The 20,600-nt window shown below is 38.8% G+C and overlaps 1 protein-coding gene across 1 annotated transcript in view; it reads right to left on the bottom strand.

Annotated features, from left to right (window-relative positions):
- pde11al (phosphodiesterase 11a, like) overlaps nt 1–20,600 on the bottom strand; it is a 211,372-nt gene that overhangs the window by 66,854 nt on the left and 123,918 nt on the right. The window contains exons 10-12 of the mRNA XM_078428263.1: nt 15,501–15,551; nt 9,962–10,108; nt 4,583–4,690 (exon numbers count right to left, since the gene is read on the bottom strand). Of these exons, the coding sequence (XP_078284389.1) occupies nt 4,583–4,690; nt 9,962–10,108; nt 15,501–15,551 (306 nt within the window). The remainder of the gene's footprint in view (nt 1–4,582; nt 4,691–9,961; nt 10,109–15,500; nt 15,552–20,600) is intronic.

Raw genomic sequence — 20,600 nt, 5'->3', positions numbered from 1 at the left:
ATGGCCAAATGGCCACAAGTGTTTTCAACATTTTATCATTCTGTGATGGAAGGAAGGCCATTGACACTGGAGTTGAAAATGGTTGGGTAGTGTAATTCTTACAGTGTTGGTCTGGCACTGTAATGACTAGCCTCTAATGATAGCTTCTTTGCACCTCACTTAGTCACAAATCAGTCAAATATTACCTTAACCACATTGGTGTCAGATGAATCTTCTTGCTAACATCTAAAGTCCTGTATCCCATTCCTAAAAGGTACAATGGGACCTAATTCTCTAATTTGGGTTCTCTAATCCAAGTTCTCTGATTTGGAGACCATCTTGCAGCAAGGCAGAGTCTGAATACTTTATGTGATCTGCCTATTGTCCACGACCTCAAATATTTGTTGCTTTGACAAACTTCTTGTCTTCCAGGACAAAGCTCTTCACTTGTCTAGATTATGTTAATATTAGTAAAGGCCCAAATATACCTAGAATTCACCAAGAAGTTCTGTGGAAAATGTGGCAGTGTTGTAGGAGACACTCATACTCTTTTCATTTATTTAATGAATTTTCCAAGTCTGGCACAATGGGAAATCACCATATTAATGGCCCCGTAGCAGAAGAGTCCATGTCGTGGGGCTGGAAACTGGAAGTGTCCTGAGCTAATTCTGCTACCACCATCATCTATTGTACAAGTGATGGCTCCCACTGATTGTCGCCGGAAGCTTGCGTTTTTTTCAGGACGGATGATGTCAACATTTGAAACATGGATGATGGACACGAAAGAAGTCGACCAGTTTAATGTCATAAGAATCAATCAAGGTTTCCCTCTAATAAAACTAAATGCAATTATAGGCTAGTAGAGACCAAGATAGTTTTTATACTGGACCTCATTGGGAAATGAATTAACAGAACAAAATAATTTAATAGATTAACAGCACATTCATCTGGTAAGAGTCATGTGTAGGGAGGAATTGCAGATGCTGGTTTAAACCAAAGATGGACACAAAAAGCTGGATTAACTCAGCAGGACTGGCAGCATCTCTGGAGAGAAGGAATGAGTGACATTTCGGGTTGAGACCCTGTCCTGTTGAGTTACTCCAGCTTTTTGTGTCTATATCTGGTTAGAGTCATGGCTGTTTAATAGTACAGGAAGATAAAATCGTTCATTATGTTAATTCCTCTGTAAACAATAACTAGATATTAGTTGTTGTGCTGTAATATAGTCAATTCATGAAAGGATTTATTTTATATAGAAAGAATTATTAATTCTGTTTGGAACACAACTGTGGCAAGACATTTCTACCATTCAATCCGAGATCATTCTTTGAGTTGACAAGAAATTAGCCAGAAGACTAATTAGTTAGATCATGCACTACATGAACAGGGCTCACACAATTCTTAACATCTTCAAAAACTGGATCATTTTACCTCTAATTAATATTTGTTCACTGCATTAAATATTTACTCAGTCTGTCATGGAGCTACATAGTTTGGAAATAATATATTTATCATAAAGTGGGTGGGAAAGAAATAAGGATATGAGCATAAGGACAAGTGAGTATGAAGGTATTTGATGCAGTCCCCACTACACTTACCTCTGATAAGTGGAGTATGAATATGCTGTACATTGTAAATCCAATTGAAAATAATTTAGAATGTTGGGAGGGAAGGATTAAATCCGAATTCAATCATACTGCCATATGGAGAATTGCTGAGTGTTGATGATAAAGCGTTGACCTATTTCCAAATCGGGATGAAACTTGGAGGAGTTCCTGCTGGTGATAGTCCTTCCATTCCCTTGTCCTTGGTGGTAGGATCACAGGTTTGGATGGTTTGATCAGAGTGGCCTGGATGAGTAATTGCATTGTATTTTGAGGATGATACACTTTGCAACCATGCAGGAGAAGGGATGTTTAGAATAGTAAATAAGGTGTCAGTTAAGTGGACTGCTTTGCCATGAATGGTGTTGAACATATTGAGTGCTATTTAAACTGCAAATGTCAAGATAGGCCATAGAGTCAGAGTCGTAGAGTGATACAGTGTGGAAACATGCCTTTCGGCCCAACTTGCCCAAACCGGCTAACATGTCCCAGCTACATTAGTCCCACCTGCCCGCGTTTGGCCCATATATCTCCAAACCTGTCCTATCCATGTATCTGTCTAACTGTTTCTTAAGCGTTGGAATAGTCCCTGCCTCAACTACCTCCTCCGACAACTCGTTCCATATACCCACCACCCTTTGTGTGAAAAGGTTACCCCTCAGATTCCTATTAAATATTTTCCCCTTCACCTTAAACCTATGTCCTCTGGTCCTCAATTCACCTGTTATTGACAAGCGACTCTGTGCAACTACCTGATCTATTCCTCTCATGATTTTATACATATTTAGGTATTTGTAGGTATTTATAGGTATTTAATCAGTGCCTAATAGATGGTGGAATGCAATGTAGTACCGAGATAAATCACTCATTGCAGAATTATCAGCCTCTAACTAGCTTTTGTAGCTATGGTTGTTTTTTAGTGTGGTCATGATTTTAAGTGCAGTCGTATCTCAGCTCAAGATACTGAGAACCCGGGTACCAGACCTGAATCCGAAAGGATTCAACTGCATGTCCCAGGTTCTAGTATCATAAAAATTATTATCACCTGCTCTGATCAGATTGGAATGGGCCATGTCCAAGTCAAGTTTTTATTTGATCTGACCTCTAGCAGGATCTCCTTCCGCTGAGTGATTGAAAACTAACCCCCCATTGACAGAGCAGAGGGGAGACTGCAGGAGTGGTTAAGCTGGAAACCTCCAGTCCTGCCATGCTGAACCTTTCCCTAGTGTGGCAAGAAAACTAGCAACGGAAAGCTGCAGCCAGACTGCAGTGGGGATGGAAGGGGGGGGTCAAGCTAATATTGGGATAAGGGAAGTGGGGGGGACAGGGGGGTGGTTGACTCTATATATTAGGACAGGTAGGCAGCCATCTGACTGCAATAAAGATTTTCTGAGGACCATGGGTGCGATTCCTGTTCATCCCAATAACAGCAGCATTTTAAGGATGGTACTGTATGCCATGCTGGAGAAGGAATGTTTAGGGCAGTAACTAAGGTGTCAGTTAAGTGTAGTGCTTTGTCATGAATGGTCTTAGGTCATAAGGTCATAAGTGGTAGGAGCAGAATTTGGCCATTTGGCCCATCAAGTCCACTCCGCCATTCAATCATGGCTGATCCATCTCTCTCTCCTAACCCCATTCTCCTGCCTTCTCCCCATAACCCCTGACACCCGTACCAATCAAGAATCTATCTATCTCTGCCTTAAAAATATCCATTGAATTGGCCTTCCACAGATTCACCGCCCTCTGACTAAAGAAATTCCTCTTCATCTCCTTCCTAAATTCTGAGGCTGCGACCTCTGGTCCTAGACTCTCCCACTAGTGGAAACATCCTCTCTACACCCACTCTATAAAAACCTTTCATTATTCAGTAAGTTTCCCTTAGGTCCCCCCTCATCCTTCTGAACTCCAGCAAGTACAGGCCCAGCACCATCAAACGCTCATCATATATTAACCCACTCATTCCTGGGATCATTTTTGTAAACCTCCTTTGGACTCTCTTTCCAGCACATCCTTCCTCAGATACGGTGCCCAAAACTGCTCACAAATACACCAAATGTGGCCTGATCAGCGCCTTATTCAGTCTCAGTGGGCCGAACAGACTGTTTCTAACCTCTTTCTTTCACTGATCACCCTCAGCATTACATCGCTGTTTTTTGTATTCTGCTCCTCTTGAAATAAATGCTAACATTGCGTTTGCCTTCCTTACTACAAATGTGTTGAGCATCTTGAGTGTTATTTAAGCTGCAAATGTCCAGACAGGTAATTATTCAAGCTCCTGATTATTGCCTTTTAGATGGTGGAATGCTTTGTAGTTCCCTGAGATAAATCACTCATAGCAGGATACATAGCCTCAAACTAGCTTTTGTAGATTATGGTTTTCATAAATGTTGACCCAAAAATGCTAATCCTGGGAGACAGCGATGGTAATAGTGTTAAACATCAAGGGTTTGTGTTAGCCATGGATGGGGAAATAGCTAGATAGGTAGTAAGATTATAAAATAATGTTTTGGGTAACTGAGAAAAAGACTGGTCAAAATAGAAAATTTCTTCCAAAATGGGCAACAAAACTCATTCAGGGAAAATTTTGCTAAGGTGTATAAATTGTATTTCTTTATCTAATTTTGGAGAGTTTCCTTACTCCAAATTACTAAACCGATGTTGCCCATATTATCCATTATTTATTTAGCACATCAGATTATTAATTGTCTTACAGCAGCAAATTTTGAAATAACCCAGGTCATAGAATTAATAAAACAGTTAGCAATTATAACTCACCCAGTTAATTATGACATCCCTGTGGAAATGAAATCATGCAATTTATCAAACTGCCTGTATCAAACAAAACTTATGAGTACTTATTTTAACATATTGGAATCAATTGGAGCCTGAGATAATAAAGGATTCCCCTCTTAATCATATCTTCATTAACCGATGTCACCTATTTCATGCTGTAATTTACATCCATAATCTTTATATCTTTCTAACAAGATCTGACTTACTGTGATCATTGCAAACATGCACTGTGCAACATTAAATGCATGACGCCAGTTGTGGTATGGAACTGCACGGTAATTTTTTCTCACGGTAAGCAGCCAGCGACACAAAACCTGCAACACCACAGAAATTTGTATGGATTAGCTAGTTCCGATGACAGTTAATATATAACCAAGACAAATTTGGTTTCTTTTTAAAGCATTGATTTTGTGTACAATCTGTAGCTTGGAGGAAAATCCTGAATTTTGATCACAGATGATGTAAGAGTCTATTTCCTTTTGTTTAATTTTTTTTAGTAGTTAAAAATTACAAATTCTATTTCTCATCGCAAGCACTGTTCAAAAAATAATCACCAACTTATAGTGGTATGATAACGCAATTTTGTTTGTGGAACAGCTGTGAAAGCAAATAATCGAGTTAAAAATATTGTTAAATTGCAAGGCAGAGTAATTCATGTGAGAATATTAAAAGCACAAATTTATAAGTTTGTGGAAAGTTATCATTTCACCAAGGAAGGGAAGAAGAGCAGAGTTCCACTTTTAACAGGGGACCACGATAAGGGAGTTCAATACAAACAATGGGTGAGACATTCACAACCTGCAGAAAAATGAAGGGCTGAGCCACTTTAACCACCAGGCCTCATTTGTATAAAGTTTCCATTTATCTTGGCCAGCTGCAGCTGATGAGAATTCATATAGAAAATTAATGTTCATAAGTGATAGGAGCAGAATTAGGCCATTCGGCCCATCAAGTCTACTCTGCTATTCAATCATGGCAGATCTATCTGTCCCTCTTAACCTCTGCCTTCTGCCTTCTCCACATAACCCCTGACACCCATACTAATCAAGAATCTACCCATATCTGCCTTAAAAATGTCCATTGACTGTGTCCACAGCCTTCTGTGGCAAAGAACTCCTCAGATTCACCACCCTCTGACTAAAGAAATTCCTCCCGATCTCCTTCCTAAATGAACATCCTATAATTCTCAGGTTATGACCTCTGGTCCTGCACTCTCCCACTAGTGGAAACATCCTCTCCACATCCACTTTATCCAGGCCTTTCACTAAAATAAAAAAGTTTGATCTCATTTCTTTAAGACTGCAATGTATTGTGCAGTGAACGATTTGGAGTTGAACACAAATTCAAGCCCTCTGGTTCAGGAGTGATCCAAGACTGACAACTTCAATGTCGGAGAAAAGTGTCAAGGATGTAGTTTTGCTATAATTACATTTCAAAGAAAGGCAGTTTGCTGGAGATCTATCAGAACCTATCGCTATCATCCTGTGAAAATAAGCAAGAATTCATCAAGGCATCAACTTAAGGCAAAGTGGACTTTTAAACTCTACAAAGAAAAAAGTGCCCTGCATAACAAAAAGATCTCAGGCAATAGCATCATGTCGAATAAGAGGTTATGTAATTAATATTTAAATGTGGATTGGATTTATACCTGGCTTTATAGTCCAATTTGGAATTTGTAGCCATGTAAATAGTAGCATTACGATAAGGTGGTTTGACAAGTGTTAGTTATTTGTCCTCAAGCTTCTTGGTTAGTTAGCTTTTTGATTGAAAAAAAATTAGATCTGTTGTAGTTGCTTCACTATCCAGTGAACCAAATATCAGGGCTAATATTCACAAGCCAAAAGTAGCAGTGACACGAAAGATGTGCAGGCACACAAAATAGCTGGATACCCTTGTGTATGTCCCTCACAGGTATCTGAAATGAAAGAGAAACAACCATAATTCAAACAATGAATCATTTTTATGTGCAATGGAAGAGAATAACTTCTGACACCATTGGACATAAGAGTCTTTCTTGCACTCATTACCGAGGTGCAGGATTATCTGTTTATTAAGTAAAGTCCTCTTCACCTGGGATATCATGTGGTACAAGCTACACATGACATATCTCTTAGACATGAAAAGAGCATCTCCTGATTTTTTGTCATTTTAGTACTAATGGAAATTTTTGATAGATTGATTGATTGATTAAAAGATATATGTTAGAAACAGGCTGTTCAGCCCACTGAGTCCACGCCGACCATCAATCACCTGTTAATCAAAACCAATAGAAATTTTTATTGGAAATGAACTTACATAATTCCAGCATTTATAGGTAATTAATATGTTTCAGTCACATGAAATTTAGATCCATATCACATAATGTGTAAATTTATCAAAAATTCTGAAAGTAGGTTTCTGCCAGAGTTAAACAGCTGGGAAACAGTTTCATAAATGCCACTCTTAGTCCAATGCATTTATGTCTAATATTTTGCAGAATGCAATTTACAGTTTGATTGTAAAATTGCTTTTAATAGAATAGCAAAGTATGTGTTGATATTTATTTACCAAGTAGAATGCCACATATTTTCTCCTCATTTTTTACATTATTGTAAAATCTGAAATGTGGCACAGCCATTGTTCATTGTACAAACCGTAGGTGATGGAAATGTAAAATAAAAACAGAAAATGCTGGAAACTCTCAACAGGTCAGGCCTCATCTGTGAGAAGAGAAACAGAGATAACGTTTCAGGTCACTTAAGCCCCCTGTAGTTTAACAAGCTCCTTTTGTCAAATTCCCAGTTCTGATGAAGAATCGTCAACCAGAAACATTAATTATTTCCCTTCTCTTAATCATGGCCTAACCATCTGAGCATTTTCACCATTTTCTGTTTTTGTTAAATCAATTTTTCAGTCAGAGAGTGGTGAAGGTGTGGAATTCTCTGCCTCGGAAGGCAGTGGAGGCCAGTTCGTTGGATGCTTTCAAGAGAGAGCTGGATGGAGCTCTTAAGGATGGCGGAGTGAGGGGGTATGGGGAGAAGGCAGGAACGGGGTACTGATTGAGAGTGATCAGCCATGATCGCATTGAATGGCGGTGCTGGCTCGAAGGGCTGAATGGCCTACTCCTGCACCTATTGTCTATTGTCTATTGTCTATTGTCTAATTGTACAACTTGGACAACAGTTCAGTGCAGCAACACATTTTCTGAACAGCTCACGTAAGTAATTAGTTAAGACTCGGAGAATAGTCCTGGTCTGTGCGAGCACCAGTTGAAGACGATAGGTGGAAAACTTTATCAGATGCACACTTTTAAAAGGCACCTAATTTGTGTCACGGGTTTAAATAAATATTTTTCATTTAATCAAAAGGCTGAATGTATATATATTCAGAAAATCTGTCAGCGTGTCAGTGTAAAATCAGTGCCAAAATAGGAGGGTAAGTTGGAGGTGTGAGAAGGAGAGGTACTGGACAGAAACCAAATGAAAGATAAGAGGGGGGCACATGGAACAGACTCTACAAAAATGCAAAAGGTGAATGCAGCAACTAAACCAGTGTGTCAGATGGAAAAGTGCACAAGCTGCCTCTTTCCTGTTCCTTTTAACCTAGGTTAGATTTTGACCTAACCAGTTTAATACTAATTTCCTATCCTTTCATGTCATGATTTCAAGTGCAGTCGTATCTCAGCTCAAGTGACTGACAGCCCGGCTACCTGACCTGAATCCCAGGTTCTAGTATCATATAAATTATTAGCACCAGCTCTGATCAAATTGGAATGGCTTGTGTCCAGGTCAGGTTTTTATTTTATCTGACCTCCAGTAGGTTCTCCTTTCTGCCGAGAGAGTGGAAACAAACCCTCTATTTACAGATCATGGGGGATAGGGCAGGAGTGGTTAAGCTGGAAATCCCAAGATCCTGCCATGCTGAACCTCACCTTACCCTAGTGTGGCAAGAAAACTAGCAATGGAAAGCTGCAGCCAGACTGCAGTGGGAATGGAAGGGGGGTGGGCAGAACAATATTGGGATAAGGGGAAGGGGGGAGGGGGGTCTGACTCTGGATTATAGGACAGGTACGTAGCCAGCTGACTGCAATAAAGATTTTCAAGGACCACTCCAGTTCATCCCCAGCCTATAATAACAGCAGAAAATAATTTCCCTTTTTAATTAGAGTTCACTGGAGTCCGACTACCCTGCCTGAAGATGGCAGGAAACACAAATACTATGGAATTTAGTGCAGTAAAAATAGCGGCAGCTTAGCATCCGAACTCCAGATTAGACCCTGCTGATTTTTGTAACATCATCCCTTGATATGTTTGTCATAGATGATTAAGAACAAGTCTATATTTTTAACTAGCCTGTCGATGAAAAAGTCATTGCCCTAACTCGCTAGGTCGTGAACTTAAAACCACCTTCCACAAGGTTTTGTTGGTGTCAAAATAATGGGGTGAAAATGAAGGATAGAGATTTCCAGGAGGCAAGAGCAATCATAGTATGGTTGTTGCTCAGTAGCATTTTTAAAGACATTTTCTGCGTGTCACATTAACTGCATTTCATAATTCACGTTATTCTACATATAATGTTCTCATGAACAAGCAACATTGTACATTGAAGGTAGACACAAAATGATGGAGTAACTCAGCGGGACAGGCAGCATCCCTGGAGAGAAGGAATGAGGGACGTTTTGGGTCGAGACCCTTCTTCACCCATTCTTTCTCTCCAGAGATGCTACCTGTCCTGCTGAGTTACTCCAGCATTTTGTGTCTACCTTCGATTTAAACCAGCATCTGCAGTTCTTTCCTACACAATGGTACATTGAGTTGGCTCCTGGAAGGAAGGCAAAAGCAACTCTTGATAATCTGCACTCATTTCAGCTCCCTGGCTCATGCTGTAGAGAGATACCTGGATTTTCACTGCCAACTGTTGCTCCAACAATGCAGGAGAGAACCTTTCGGGCATTTCATTCAATTGAGCCATTCAAAACCTAGCCCGAACAAGGATCATGCATGGCTCTTTAGAAAACCATTGTTTCACAAGCTACATGTTCCCAATCTAATTTAGCTTATCTCAGGGAATTCTGCACATAGAAATCACTAAAACTTACAGCAATTTTATCACGATAACCAGCAAAAAAATATTTAGCTGCATACCTCCTCTGCCTTGGTGAACCAGTTGAGTGCATAATGTATTAACTGAAGATAGACACAAAATGTTGGAGTAACTCAGCGAGACAATCAGCATCTCTGGAGAGAAGGAACGGGTGACGTTTTGGGTCGAGACTCTTTTTCAGGGGTTGGTTGACTGTTAGATCAGATTCTGCCATTAGTTTTATGTTATCAGCAGTGGCCCATAATTAATGAAAATAAACGTGCACTTTGGGCTAAAAAGGAGACTGTTCACTGCAGGGTGATTCCAGATTGCAAGAGGTAAACAGAAAAATGACAGAATGGACAACTCCAACAATATCCAATGAAGTACCATTGACCTGAAACATTAACTGTTTCTCTCCCCATAGACACTGCCTCATCGTCTGAGTATCTCCAGCATTTTCTGCTTCTGTTTCAGATTTCCATTATCCGTGCTTTAAAATCTGCCCCACATTTTCTTCCTACCTCATAATCGACTTTGAATTTCTGCACGATCCCCAGCTCCATGAACATTCTTAGCGAGGCTGTGATCATTCCATCGTTATCAAGGGAAAAATCATTGAAGGAAAAATGGGCAATTCCCAGCTCATTCATTGTCGGAAGTTTGGCAGCCTGGATAAAAGTAAAGAGCCGTTAAAGAGCAGAAAAAAAAGAGATACACATGCTTTCAACTAGTTCTCACTGACAAGTGGTGCAGCATATATGCTAAAGCCAGTAGAACATTCGTTCCTCATCGTAGCATAATTTCCAATAAGGTCACGAACATCTTCAACCTACCCTGCTTCCAGTGGTGAGGTGTGAAGAAGCCAGATGTTGTTCCTTGAATCTTATCCATCATCTGATGCCAAGGGCATTCATGGGAGGAGGCACAAGAAGGACATTTATGCTATTCTCAGGACACTTTTAATTAATCTCCTTGTAGCAAGTGAGTAAGTGGTTCAGGATCTTGGAGATCGATGGACTTGGAGAATCGCATGGAGTTAGGATGAGTTATGAGCTTTAGGAAGTGTGTGGGGTTTGCGGGATTACTGGGTCTGAATGATGGAGTGATAGAGTTTAGGGCAATGGAGCTTGGTTAAGTGATGGAATTCAGATGAGTAACAGGAGTCGTGGGATTGCCCAGAGCTAGGGAGATCAGCGGAGTGTATGGAAAACAAAGATCTTCAGTGAGCAAGAGCGTTCAGGGAATTGCAACGGGGGTCTGGATGGGAGTGAGCATCTCCAAAGGAATGGAGGGAGGCAGGTAGGATCTCAGAAAAAGTAAGGAACTCCAGCAAACATCACATCCCTTACTTACATTTGCAAAAAAAACAAGTCTGCTTTACACATGGGTAAGAGTCTCTGCTGATTGCTGAAGTATCTCTGATCAAGTGTAAGTTCAATTCCTCCTGGCCATTTTGAAAGTAGTGTGAAGATGGAATTCATGTGACATAATATCTTTCATCTGCTGGTGGTCACTCTACACTGCTAATGAACATGTTTAACACAGATTATTCATAATGAAAGCTGAAACAGGAACGATGCAGTGAAAACAAAACATTGAAAACATTTGAAGAAGCACAAAGGGCACTAAATCATTTTTGGTGATTGGGGAAATGGGTGTGTTGTGAATGAGAAAGTCATCGTTAAAGGAGTTAATGTATGAACATTGAAAAGAGCAGATGTGTAAACATTTCAACACGTTTTGACATGATGTATGATGATTCCATATTCACTATATTAATAACAAATTATTAAAATTCTTAATGTTTTAGTTTCAGATTTACAATATCATATTGGTAGGCATTTTGTTCAAAAACATCACATGGGGAACTGCATTTCCCTACTTATATTATAGTTATTGGCTACTTCAGCATAAACCAGAAGGGAATGAGTGGGATTTTAACTTCAAGTGGGTGGTTGGGTGGGGGTGAGGTTAAAATTAGCACTTATGCTTAATATTTCTGTCACAACGGCCAGATGATCCCCAGATGTGAAGGTATTAGTCAAGGCTAAAGGCATTGTGGAAAGTGCAAGCAGGAGAAAGATATTTAGCCTCTTGAAACTGTTCCACCATTCCATTAGGTCAAAACTGATCTGCAAAATAATTATGTTTAACCATCTTTACGCCATAGCCTTAATACTCTGCTGACAAAAAATCATCAGAGATTTAAATTTAAAAATCAACCAGATATCAAATGCCTTTTGAAGATGTGAGCTCCAAATTTTAATTACTGTCTTGATGTCAAAGTGTTTCTTAACTTCATTCCTGAAAGGCTTGTTTCTTCAATCAGTGGAAGTAGTTTCCCTAACTACCCTATAAGTTTCCATCAATATCTTGGAAACTTCAGATCATCCACAATGCTCTAATTTCAAGGGAAAACATCCCAGTTTTTACACTCTTGGTACCCTAGGTGCACTCCAGTGATTCTGAGGGGAAAGGTTTTTTGCACAGTGAGTGGTTGTGATCTGGAAGATATATCCAAAGTAATGGAAGCAGGTACTATGCACTATGTGACAATAAAGTATCATTCATTCATTCATTGATAAAGTATCATTCATTCATTCATGTTTAAGAGACAATTAGACCGACTCTTAAGTAGGCAAGGAATAGAAGGATACAGGCAAATAGGATTAATGTAGGTGCTGAAAGGTTCGCATTGGCATGGTGGGCTGAAGGGCCCCTTCATGAATCATGAATCATAGAATCATGACTCTACGATTCGCTCCAAGGTCAATATATCTTTGCTAAGGTGTAGTTCCCAGAACGATCAAAGCATTCCAGATATGACAAAAACAGGACGTTGGCAAGCTTTAACATTATTTCAGCTCCCTTGGACTCCAAAAATAAAAGGCGACATTCGCTCACTTTCCTTCCATCCATAATCTTGTCTTTCCATTGCATTGCTTACAATGTTGCCTTTGTGTCATCAGCAAATCTGAATAAGGATTTATCTAGTCAGTTATGAAACTATGAGAATCTATCAGAAAATAGGCAGACATTAGTCATATCCACTCAATCAATGTCCCAAATATTGTGCTTTTTTCACCAAATTAATAAATTGTCATCAGTTCCGTGAGCTTTAACTTTAGTTCTTTTGAGGGATTTTATCAAAACTTTTTGGAAGTGCTAAATTTCTTATGTGACAGTGGACCAGTTGATATCAAGATATGAGAGCATTACGTAAATGTTCCCATTAATATTGGTTTCTGTTCAGAATAAAATGGATGAAAAGATTCTTTGTTCATAAACTATGATCATATTTTGATTTATCTTTTTAGCAGGGGTTTATTTTGCAATGTAATCAATACACTTGATTATATCAGTCATAAGACAGTAAAAGCAATAACCAATTAAAGTATTTTAGAAAATTCTATGGAATGAGTAGTGATCAATTGATAATCTATTTTAAGATGGATCTTTGGAAAGGCAGTATAATTATGAACAGAATGCAGTAGAGCTCATTTTGTTTCACTTTACCACATCCAGCAGTAGTAAAGAGAAATGGGAATTCTATTGATATGTTTAATTTAACAAAGAGCATATTTATTTTATAAAGGGCAGGATAGGAATTCAGCTCTGGAGCAATTTACAAACAAGCATTTAATTTGTTTTCCATCGGTTCAAAACAAGACAAAATGAGCAATCTTATTTTAGTGTTCCCTATCATTGTTAGTGTGAAGGTGACAACATTTAGCAATGTCAAAGGCTTGGGTAGAATTTAAACTTGGCAGCTTTTGGAGGGGCATATGTATGCAGTCTTAACAATCAAATGATTGGTATGAGTGGTTCTGTGTGTGTGGAAGCTGCTCAGTTTCAGATTCTAGGCAAGAAATAGGATGCTGGGTGGACTTGGATTATGAGGAAATAGTGATGACTGGAACAGACCAAAATTTCAGTGAGAGATCACAATGTGGATGTGAGATCAGGGAAAAGGAATTGCTGGAGAAGATTGACTGGAATGGAAGAGATTGCCAGGGAAGGGAGAAGGATACAAGGATCAATAAAACTGGAAGAGTTCGTTCGGGAAATAACCCTTGGAACGAGAAGATTTATCCTGGAAAGAGTGGGAAGTACCTGTAACAAATTAGACTGAGGTCATTTTCACATCGTCTATGCTGGCTCTCAGAGTAATCCTATCAATTCCATACCCAATATGTTTCCTGTGGCCTATGTTCTCACAAGTGCCCTTAAGTAACCGCTGAATTTCATGCAGCCTACCTACAATTCATCGGGATGTAGGAGGAAACCAGAGAACACATGAAAAACCAATGTAGGCACGGGGAGAACATGCAAACCTCTACCATCAGTGTAAAGAAAATTGCCCCACACAAGTTGCCTCCTTTAAAGTTTCCCTCTCTCACCTTAAAATAATGCCATATAGTATTCCACATTTCCACCGTGGGAAAAAGGTTCTGGTTGTCTACCCTATCTATGGCTCTCATATATTTATAAGCTTCTATCAGTTCTCCCCTCAACCTCTGACACTCCAGAGAAAACAATTCAAGGTTTTCCATCCTCTCCTTACAGCTAATATCCTCTAATCCAGGCAGCATTCTGGTAAACCTCTTCTGCACCCTCTCCAAAGCTGCCACATCCTTCCTGTAATAGGGTGATCAGATCTACACACAGTAATTTATTCCAATTTAAGTTTCCTACAATTCACCCACCCAGCCATCTCTAACTCTTTGTGGAAATTAGAGGGTTGGGGGAATAAATCCCCCATCCCTAGGATTTGCTTTGCCTTTGCCCAAGAGTGTAAAGCAAGTAACAATGCTTTCTATTGAAATCAATAGAAGACAATCAGGAGAGATGTAAAGTATGGATTTGATTCATGTCAAGTGCTTTCCACAATCACCAAACGTTAATATTCTAACCCCTTGCCATTACTCTCACAGACTGATTTTAAACTTAGCCCCTAATATTGTACTGATTTAGAAACTCACAACTCTTCCTTCACTTTGAATGGCATAATACTGACAGAGAAGTTAAAAATTCCATAAAATTATCAAATGGCCTACTTTTAGAGAGGCAAATTATGCTTTAAAGATCTGTTCAAAATTCAATTCTGATTGATATTTTATCTCCAGAGTGCACATCATAAATGTCGAGCTGTTAAGTTCATAAAAGGACGTAGATATGGTATTTCACGTCACTCAACATCTTTTCCAACATTGGGCCATGATATAGCTTAAGATTACTGAGACAGGTTTATAAAAGTATCTTGTGTGCTGAGAGTTCTCGTAACCATAATAATGATGCTTAAAGTGCTGTCCATAATACTCCCAAAATAATTGATGATATCATTAAATGGCATTATTCGATTCTTGAACTTGTATATTTCACACAAATGACATTGCCAATAACTAAACATTTGCTCTTAATATATACAACTTGTTTTTGAGAAATAGCCGTACATAAAATAATTGCAATAATTTATCAGTTTTGTGATTAGAGTAATTTATTTCTCACAATACTTAACATTTTACTATGCAACATAAAAAGTAGACATTATAGCAATATCATGCACAAGGAAGGTAATATGCAGTAACTCTTTGTGTAATAGGGAAAAGCAAGCCTTAAATTCATCCATTTGCTTTTTTCACTGTTAGTGGTTTTTATTACTTTAATAAATAATCTACACTGACCACTCTCTGGCATGTGTGGCAGCAGAGAGTCAGCAAGCGAATGCATTACATTTAATCATGGGCTTCCAGATTTATAATCAACAACCTGTTTACTAATTTATAAACCTAGTCACGCATGTTGATATATAAAATATCTTGTGAATGAAGTTCCCAAGATAATCTATTATTAAACAAGAGTTCAGCACAATTGAGTTTAAAAAAAAACAACTGATAAGATGCATGCAAGTATTGATTTAATATCTTCATAAAAACAGGTTTTATTTTTGAGGGGCACATTTTCCCGGATTTAATAGAGGATGTTATTAGAGGTTCAATGGAGGTACGATGGAACTTGTTGTAGAGCTATTTCAAGGGATGTGCAAAGGAAACAGTTTACCTTCAGTCGATCGACCTCTACTTTTGAACAGGTTGCATGGTAGGACAGCAACTGAAACAATAAACCAAAATAATTCAAACCTGAATTTTATAAAAATGTGCAACAGATGGCAAATGAGATCAAAACATGTTACTGCATTACTTTCATTTGAATTACAAATTCATCTAGTCAGCAAAGCAAAGAATGGCAGTTTAAAAAATTGCTTTCCACAGGACAATGCAATTTGTTTTACAGCAAACAGAACCAAAAAATGTCCCAAATGTTTATCTGTGTATCATTTTAATAGATTCAAATTTTACTTTGAAAACAAAAACAGTTCCACTCAGTCTATTTTTATTATATCCTAATTAAAAACACTCTTTTTTTATATAGGCTCTCTGAGGAACAGAGAAGGGAGGAGTAAATCCTTCTTCATGCCTGGTCATTCCTCATTGGCACTGCCGACACACACAGCGGTTCTGTGTGCAGCAAAGATCTACGAATAAATCAATTTACGACTTGAAATCAAACCTCTTCAGACTTTGGAACAAGGGAGAGTAAAATAACAATTTTACTATGTATTATTTTTCTAATGAGCCAAAGGTATAACTATATATTTTCCCCCTGGGGGTTTCAAAGATTTTTTTGCCAAAATTGTGGCAGGATCTTGGTAGAAGCCAGAGATATTAAAGCCCAACATACTGAAATAATCAACACTTGCTCTGCATGCAAAAATGCTGATTGGACTCATGATTTCTTCAAAGACATTGTCTTACAGACAAAGCAGGGCATTTACTGTAAAACTATACCAAATCTGTAATTAGAGAAACTCCACCCTGCTCCAGACTCTTACTGCTGTAGTACAAGATGAGGAGAAAATGCTGCAATTTAACAAATTTTATAGCATTTGGTGAGTTTCTTATGTATCTATTTGAAGAACAAAGCCTTATTTTTTCTCTCCCTTTCGCTTGCTTACCTGATACAACCTTATGGTTTCAGAAGCAAAGGCATACCGCACAGAATTGTTTTTTAGAACTTCCACTTTCCTACCTCCTTTTCTTGCATTATCTCTCTCACAAATTAGTCCTTGACCAGAGGGACATGGGATTTGAAGCAGGCAATTTAGCTCCTTTTTCTCGGTTCCACCATTCACAAAGATTGTGGCTGATTTGCATCCTCAAGTCTTCTGTCCACCTTTGTCCCTTACTTCGTAATATATTTGCAGTTAACAAAAATATCATTCAAACCCAAATTTAAAATGAACAAATTATCTTCTGTTTGCCGGCACTATATTGATCCAAATCATTAACACATTTTGTGTCCTTCTTAACTCCATTCATGAAAGAGCTGTTTCCAATATTTAGCCTATACAACCTAGTTCTAAACATACCAACCAGCAGGGAGAAATTCTCTCATACTACAATGTCATAACTAATAAATGTCTTACAATCTTTGATCTATCATACTAAATCTTCTAACTTTCAGAGACTTTGAACCAATTTTGTAAAATTTCAACTTGCTAACCTGTCAGTGGAAAAACTATACCTGATTACAATCGAGCCGTCTACAGTGTACAGATAACATGATAAAGGGAATACCATTCAGCACAAAATAAAGCCCAATAAAATCCGATTAAAGATAGGCTGGGTCAACACAGAGGTAGATAGCAGCTCAGTACTACTCTTTAGTTGTTGATGGGATGATTATTTTGCCTGATAACAGCTGGGAAGAAACTGTCCGTGAATCTGGAGGTAAACATTTTCACACTTCTGTGCCTCTTGCCTGATGGGAGAGGAGAGAAGAGGGAGTGACTGGGTTCTCAAGGCAAAAGAGCAAAACCGTAGGCCGGTTAGTGGGACTTCAATGGTTGCTAAGAATTCGTTAGAGTTCATGAAAATGGATGAGGTTTCCAAGTTCTTAGAAGCACATGATAAAATAGTTCGAAGTCAGCATGGGTTTGTGAATGGGAGATCTTGTCTGACAAACTTGTTTGAATTCTTTGAGGAAGTAAATTTGAGGACAGATAAAGGAGAGTCAGTGGATGTTGTTTACCTGAATTTTCAGAAGGCCGTTGATAAGGTGCCACACATGAGGCTGTTAAAGAAGATGAGAATCCATGATATGAGAGGGAAGATGCTAGCAAGCAGAGAAAGTTGACAGAATGGCAGAAGGCAAAGAGTGAGAATAAAGTTTTTTTTCTGTCTGGCTGCCAGCGACGAGCGGTGTTCCGCAGTGGTCGATGCTGGGGCTGCTAATCTTCACGTTGTATATCAATGATTTTGATGAGGGAATTGAAAGCTTTGTGGCCAGGTTTGCGGATGATACGAAGATAGGTGGAGGGGCAGGTATTGTAGAGAAAGGAGGGACTCTGCAGAGGGACTTGGAAAGGTTGGGAGAGTGGGCTTAGAAGTGCCAGATGTAACAGTGTAGCAAACTGTGGTCATGCATTTTGGTAGTAGGAAGTAGACTATTTTCTTAACGGAGAGAGATACACATATATACATATATACACACACACATATATATATATATATATATATATGTATGTATATATGTATATATACACATATATATATATATATACAGTGCCCTCCATATTTATTTATTTGGCTCTGTACTCCACAATTTGAGATTTGTAATAGAAAAAATCACATGTAGTTAAAGTGCACATTGGCAGATTTTATTAAAGGCCATTTTTATACATTTTGGTTTCACCATGTAGAAATTACAGCTGTGTTAAAACATAGTCCCCCTATTTCAGGGCACCATAATGTTTGGGACACATGGCTTCACAGGTGTTTGTAATTGCTCAGGTGTGTTTAATTGCCTCCTTAATGCAGGTAGAAGAGAGCTCTCAGCACCTAGCCTTTCCTCCAGTCTTTCCATCACATTTGGAAACTTTTATTGCTGTTTATCAACATGAGGACCAAAGTTGTGCCAATGAAAGTCAAAGAAGCCATTATGAGACTGAGAAACAAGAATAAAACTGTTAGAGACATCAGCCAAATCTTAGGCTTACCAAAATCAACTGTTTGGAACATCATTAAGAAGAAAGAGAGCACTGGTGAGCTTACTAATCGCAAAGGGACTGGCAGGCCAAGGAAGACCTCCACAGCTGATAGAAGAATTCTCTCTATAATAAAGAAAAATTCCCAAACACCTGTCTGACAGATCAGAAACACTCTTCAGGAGTCAGGTGTGGATTTGTCAATGACCACTGTCCGCAGAAGACTTCACGAACAGAAATACAGAGGTTACACTGCAAGTTACAAACCACTGGTTAGCCGCAAAAATAGGATGGCCGGGTTACAGTTTGCCAAGAAGTACTTAAAAGAGCAACCACAGTTCTGGAAAAATATCTTGTGGGCAGATGAGACAAAGATTAACTTATATCATAGTGATGGGAAGACCAAAGTATGGAGGAGAGAAGGAACTGCCCAAGATCCAAAGTATACCACGTCATCTGTGAAACACGGTGGTGGGGGTGTTATGGCCAGGGCATGTATGGCTGCTGAAGGTACTGGCTCACTTATCTTCATTGATGATACAACTGCTGATGGCAGTAGCATAATGAATTCTGAAGCGTATAGACACATCCTATCTGCTCAAGTTCAAACAAATGCCTCAAAACTCATTGGCTGGCAGTTCATTCTACAGCAAGACAATGATCCCAAACATACTGCTAAAGCAACAAAGGAGTTTTTCAAGGCTTAGAAATGGTCAATTCTTGATTGGCCAAGTCAATCACCCAATCTGAACCCAATTGAGCATGCCTTTTATATGCTGAAGAAAAAACTGAAGGGTACTAGCCCCCAAAACAAGCATAAGCTAAAGTTGGCTGCAATACAGGCCTGGCAGAGCATCACCAGAGAAGACACCCAGCAACTGGTGATGTCCATGAATCGCAGACTTCAAGCAGTCTTTCCATGCAAAGGATATGCAACAAAATACTAAACAAGACTACTTTCATTTACATGACATCGCTGTGTCCCAAACATTATGGTGCCATGAAATGGAGGGACTATGTATAAACACTGCTGTAATTTCTACATGGTGAAACCAAAATGTATAAAAATGGCCTTTATAGAAATCTGACAATGTGCACTTTAACCACATATGATTTTTTTCTATTGCAAATCTCAAATTGGGGAGTACAGAAGCAAATAAATAAATGATGGGTCTTTGTCCCAAACATTATGGAGGGCACTGTATATACATATAGATATATATATTATATTATATATATATTATATATATATATATATATAGATCGCCCATTCCTTCTCTCCCGAGATGCTGCCTGACCTGCTGAGTTACTCCAGCATTTTGTAAATAAATACCTTCTAGATATACATATTGTACTTTTTAAAATATATACATACACACACATACATACACTAAAACAAACAAGTAAACAATAACAGGGGCTCCAATTATGCATTTGTAGGTATGTCCAATTGGATCACCTTCAAATGTTGAGGAGTCCACACTGATTTCTGAGGGAATACACACTACCTTATGGTCTGCAAAAGCTCAATTTACTGGATAGGTTTACGTCATATAGTTTGCCTGGACTGATCAGGTGGGCCAATGTGGCAGGGACTGGTGAGTGTTTACCAGGTGCTTGTGTAGCTAGCCCATTTCCAGATGCTTTAGTTTTATGTCTTTCTAATATAGGAACAAAGTCGAAGTGAGGCCTGCTGTTTGCAATAAATTACTCCTCTCGGGACTGAAATGTTTTCACAAAGCCAGGTGCTGTTGATAGACCTCTCCTTACTGACTTTGATCAACTCAGAAACATGGCCACTTCATGCCTCCTTCACACAGAAGCTAATTATCAAGGCAAGGAAGGGATGACATCACTTCCACAGTTTTACTGTTCCATGGTCAACTGATAAATGGTAAGTTTTTAGCTGGCACATGTTGGGATCAACTGGTCCAATCATCACATCAGTGCAGACCTTGGTCATGGTTCTGATATGCAAGTATAGGTAACCTGTTGCACCTCAAATTGATATTTGACAGGAGTACCTGCATCATGGTACCTATGTTGTTGAGACTCTTATAAATCATCAGTATCCCAGTTAATAACACCCTGCCTGCATGATGAGGAGACATTTC

The sequence above is a fragment of the Rhinoraja longicauda genome, chromosome 2 (genome assembly GCF_053455715.1).
Source record: "Rhinoraja longicauda isolate Sanriku21f chromosome 2, sRhiLon1.1, whole genome shotgun sequence".
NCBI lineage: Eukaryota > Metazoa > Chordata > Chondrichthyes > Rajiformes > Arhynchobatidae > Rhinoraja > Rhinoraja longicauda.
Note: the sequence above shows the minus strand (reverse complement) of the source record. Positions and strands in the feature narration are given on the sequence as shown.